The 4,968-nt window shown below is 36.5% G+C and overlaps 1 protein-coding gene across 3 annotated transcripts in view; it reads right to left on the reverse strand.

Moving 5' to 3' along the window:
• Nucleotides 1-4,968, reverse strand: part of LOC108314578 (limbic system associated membrane protein) — a 637,397-nt gene that overhangs the window by 216,428 nt on the left and 416,001 nt on the right. For all 3 annotated transcript variants that reach the window (XM_017543520.2, XM_017543519.2, XM_017543518.2), the window contains exon 3: nt 2,296-2,421. In XM_017543520.2, the coding sequence (XP_017399009.1) occupies nt 2,296-2,421 (126 nt within the window). The remainder of the gene's footprint in view (nt 1-2,295; nt 2,422-4,968) is intronic.

Genomic DNA, 4,968 nt, shown 5'->3' on the forward strand with positions numbered 1-4,968 from the left:
CCTCCCGGGTTCAGGCAATTCTCCTGCCCCAGCCTCCTGAGTCGCTGGGATTACAGGCACGCGCCACCATGCCCAGCTAATGTTTTTGTATTTTTAGTAGAGACGGGGTTTCACCATATTGACCAGGATGGTCTCGATCTCTTGACCTCGTGATACACCCGCCTCGGCCTCCTATATAGCTTGTTTATAATCAATTTTAATGTGTAATTTATGCATAATAATGTATATATTTTTACACATGGTCATAAATTTGGCTCTAAGTTTGCTAATACAGATATTGATCGACTTACGACCTATGCAACTTACAACCATTCGACTTTATGACAACAATAGCTAGCCACAACTGCTCCGCGTCTGGCAGCGCAAACGTTGCCCAGCTGGGCGTACGACAGTGCGGACCAGCTTCTGGCAGCACTATCTCCGCGTGCACCATTTCAACTGTACATATAGCCTACTCAACTTACGACCAAATCGTGTTACAACCGGTCTGTCGGAACCAATCGTGGTCGTACATCGCGCACTAGCTGTAGTCAAAGAATAAAGCACATACAGTCACTTAGGAAAATGTACTAGGTCCTTTCTTAAAAAAGAAACAATTGCTTAGGAAAAAAGAAAGTAGAGATACTGAAAAATTTCTTCAAAGGGTCTTTTCAAAGGAAAACTATGTGAAACAATTAACAATCTCTCAATAATAACATTACAGTAAACACAATGATTTTAGGTGTCTTTTATAACATCCTTAAATATGAGTCAATAACTTCTATACCAAATTGCTATTCGGTAAAAGCAATGCTTCTTGGGACAGGGGTAGGTGGCATGGGATTGGAGCCAACACAGTGCCATCCAAGTAGAATGTGCTCTGAAGGTTTAATTCATTCCACTAAAAAGATATAATGTCTGCATGTTCGTACTTTAGACAATCTTTATATATTTTTTTTCCAAATGAGGTCTAAAATAAGTAGGTAACTCAATGAGTTTGAGATTCCTCTCCCAAATAAGTGTCTCATGTATATATATACGTATTATCAATAAATAAGCTTCAGGTGTTCATAAGAATGGGTTTTCAGTGACAATTCCTCAAGAAAATAGAGGCCTCTAATAAGAATGCCTGCCTAAATATAAAACCATTCTATTGGTTGGTCCAAATTTTACTTGAGAAATTAATTTGGGTTCTAACATCAAACAGAGGACTTGTCTTTTCACACCATAAAACACAGATATTTTTAAAGACATTATAACCAAACATTATGCTGGCCTTTTAGAAATGTCGCAGTTTAGCTCCTGTTATACATCCAGCTTTGAATAATATTTTTATAGTGTTCACTGTAAAATGAATATGTTGTAACACATCTCTAGTTGCTTTTATAAGAAAATATTAGGTGACTATAAGATATAAATTAGTTAACTTTGTGGGTTACCTACAAAATCAATTATATCTTATAACAATAATTGACCTGTTGCCTATCTTTCTGGAAGATTTAAATAGTAGGCTACATTCTATAAAGACTGTGTTATTTGAAAAGACATGGTTTTGTGTACAAGAATATGTAATTGGTAGAGTAGAGGAGTATGTATGCAGATACTCTGAAATAATGTGCTCAAATATTTCAATAAAGTTCAAAAAGCAGGAGGCCTTGGAACCTTTTTATGGCAATGGTGGTGAGAAAGGGGAAGAAAGGATGTGGAAGACATTCCTGGGAAATGAGTTTCTGATTTTGACTGAATTAGTATCAATAGCTGGGACTCAAAATGAGTTCATGAAGCTTACTGCATGTCTGATGCCCATCACAGAACCAGATGCCAAGGACAGGACAATAAAGGTCAGAAACAATTCTGTATTTTCCCGATAGATTTCTTCACAAGGTGCTACAAGTTAGAAAACTGTAGTTAAAAGTAAAGCAAAGCAAACAGGCAAACAACTATGTAAATTAACTCAGACAAAATATTGCCCCAAGACATTCAATCACCAAATGGGCATGTATTTTACATATAATATCAAGCCATTGAATGCTTCTGTATTTGTTGAGTTGCCAGAGAGGGGGGCTGTTCTGTTGAAACTGAGATTTTACAGATAGATAGATCTATACACATATATATTCAGTACTATGATTGTAAACTTTATAGAGGTGAAGACATTAGCAAAGACCATGAGGACCCTAAATAAGACTTATGTTGCCATTCTCTTGGTGTGTTACTAATAAGATACATGCATGCTCTTCTGATGCAACAGAATTTCAGGAGCATGACGATCTCTTAAACAGTGTGTGGCATATTGGAACCTGAAGCATTGCTTACCAGTTGGTGTGAGATGTCTCCAGGTGATAACAGGTTCAGGACGACCATTGGCCATGCAGACCAGGGTCACGTTGCTGCCCTCATTCACAGTGACATCCGAGGAGATGTTGGAGATCTTTGGTGGGACTGTGAAAACAAAGGGAAATGCAATATGTAACCCTGTCAGTAAGATTAGGCTTGTAGCCATATAACTGGAAGTGCAAATTCAAGGTTTTATAACTTACTTTGAATTTTTATGTTAAGTAGGGTGCTTTTAAGACTCATGCTTGTCACCTGGTTACCAAATCTATAAATTGTCCTAAAGCACTCCCATAAGGTAAGAACACCCTTCACAATGGCCAACTGAGTGCTGTAGGAAAGAGAGTAGTATGATGAAAAAAATCTTAGCTTTTAAAAATGTTAGAATGGACCTTATTTAGATATTATAGAGCATGCACATTTATGTGAATTAATAATACATCATTTCTTATTGTTACTTATTTTCTTATGTATATATAAATAAATATAATCCAGTCCCTTCTCCAAATACCAGCAAAAGAAAAACAATGTGACTTACCATAAGATAATATTACTGTGTTATTAAGATGTGGTAATACCTGGTTACTTATAATCTAGTCACATAAGGAACATGGGTTAGTCACCACAATAGTAAGCATCTAAATATCATCTCTGTATATAACAGGCTGCATGAAGTATCTTAGAACTTAAAAAGTGAATTAATAAGGCCTGTGTCACAGACAGGTAGGCATTAAAAAATACTTCTAATACTTCTGACGCCACTACTATTAACAATGCAATTAATAGCTAACTTTAAACATTTATTATGCATAAAGCCCTACATAGAGTATTTAACAAATATTACTTCAATAACTTATTATAATAAATGATATCCTATGAAGATTTTATTTATGGTTGGGAAACTGAGGCACAGAGGGGGCTAGGTGAGGGGCAGAAAATGAGTTTGAATCCCAGCCAATTCCAGGCCTTTGCTCATAAGCACTACTTGAATGAAACTTCATCTTCACAGCCCAGGCTACCAGATGGCTGAAAACAACAGAAATTAGTTTTTGGTGATGTGAGAAATGAGTCCCCAAGGGCAAGCTGTACTGCTGTCTGACTTCCTTCATAGTGTTCAGGGTGGCAACATTAGATCACACATTGGTAGGCTTAAGTGGGAAGTGAATTACTCACAAATTTCATCACAGAGGTTATGTACTGATTACAAATAACAGGGTTTATAGTTTGACTGTGATTTTCTTCTTTTTTACTCACTTGTTTAGGCTGTCCCTGAGAAAGTATGTGTCTGGGGGAAGGAGGAGGACAAAAGAGCATGAATTTTATTTTTTCTCATTCTTAGTGTCCATTAGGGACTTTGTGTGGTGACAAATAAAACAGGAACATTTTCTGCTTGCAGAAGCAAGCACCTGATAGCCAAATGACCGCTGCAAATCCTCATTAGGAGACACTGATGGTATCTGGGCAACTGACTGGTTCAGAGTGTCCCAAGGAGGAAGCAGGATGAGGGCTCTCTGGATCTCAGCATTCCACACTCATAGAGCCTCTGGGTAGGGAACCGGTCATTACAAGTCAAACCCAGTGGCAGCAGACTGTAGTTGATTCCAAATATTTAGCAATCTCTATTTACAGAGTTCCTAATCCTCCTTTTATCTATTGGGGTTAAGGGTCATTTTCTCATATTCAGACACTGTCTCGCAATATGTTCTCACAGACTTTTGTAATGAAAGCCTGAAAGAACATATACATTTTATAGAGAAGAATATCAGGCACAGAGAAAAATAATGGCTTGTCAAGGATGAGCCCACCAAGAACTATGGCTGGACTTAGAATTCAGAACTCCTGAATGTTCAATTGTTTCACAGTTTCTAATTCCCAGCTGAGTAGGCTAGTGCTCTGAACATCTTCAAAACAACTGCAATGAACAATAAATCAGTGATAGTTTCAGAACAAAATTTGGACATACTATGTGCCATACTCAACAATCTAATACCTATCATAGAGAGTGATATAGTAATTCTAAGAGCCCGCATTACTAAAGTTGTAGTTATATCTGAATTGTAACACAGGACACAGTGTAAGGCGAAGAAATATAGATATGTTCTGATAAAAAATATAAAGGGCTCTATATCCCTAATATAAAACCAGTTAAATTTATAAAAACAGAAAACAATTAACTAAAAAAAATCCCAATGAATTACTACTTGTGGTACAATTGACTCACAATTTCTCTTTAAAAAAAAAATAAGAGGACATATAGCAAAGACTGTATTTACATTTCACACCAGCTAAGCCATTTGTTCAACTTCACGTAGACAGGTACTGATAAAGTTGGGAATAAAATCTAGAATACTTCAGGGTTATGTTCTGGTCACCAAACCACACTGCATCTCCAAATGAAGAACAATCTGTTCAATTACTGAGTCTCAGAGACTGGACATACAGAAAGTGTTTGTGCTGAATAGTTAGGAATGTAACCACGCTGTATCATTGTATCCCACATGCCTCTGGATCACTTTCAATAGGTCTCACCCCATCATTTGTTTTCTTACTTTATTTTGTGCTAGCTTCTTCCCATAAGCATTTAAATATGATGCAGTCTTTTTTGCTTTTTTTTTTTTTTTTTTTTTTTTTTTTTTTTTTTTTTTTTTTTTTTTT

Source organism: Cebus imitator, unplaced genomic scaffold (assembly GCF_001604975.1).
Source record: "Cebus imitator isolate Cc_AM_T3 unplaced genomic scaffold, Cebus_imitator-1.0 Scaffold157, whole genome shotgun sequence".
Classification (NCBI taxonomy): Eukaryota; Metazoa; Chordata; class Mammalia; order Primates; family Cebidae; genus Cebus; species Cebus imitator.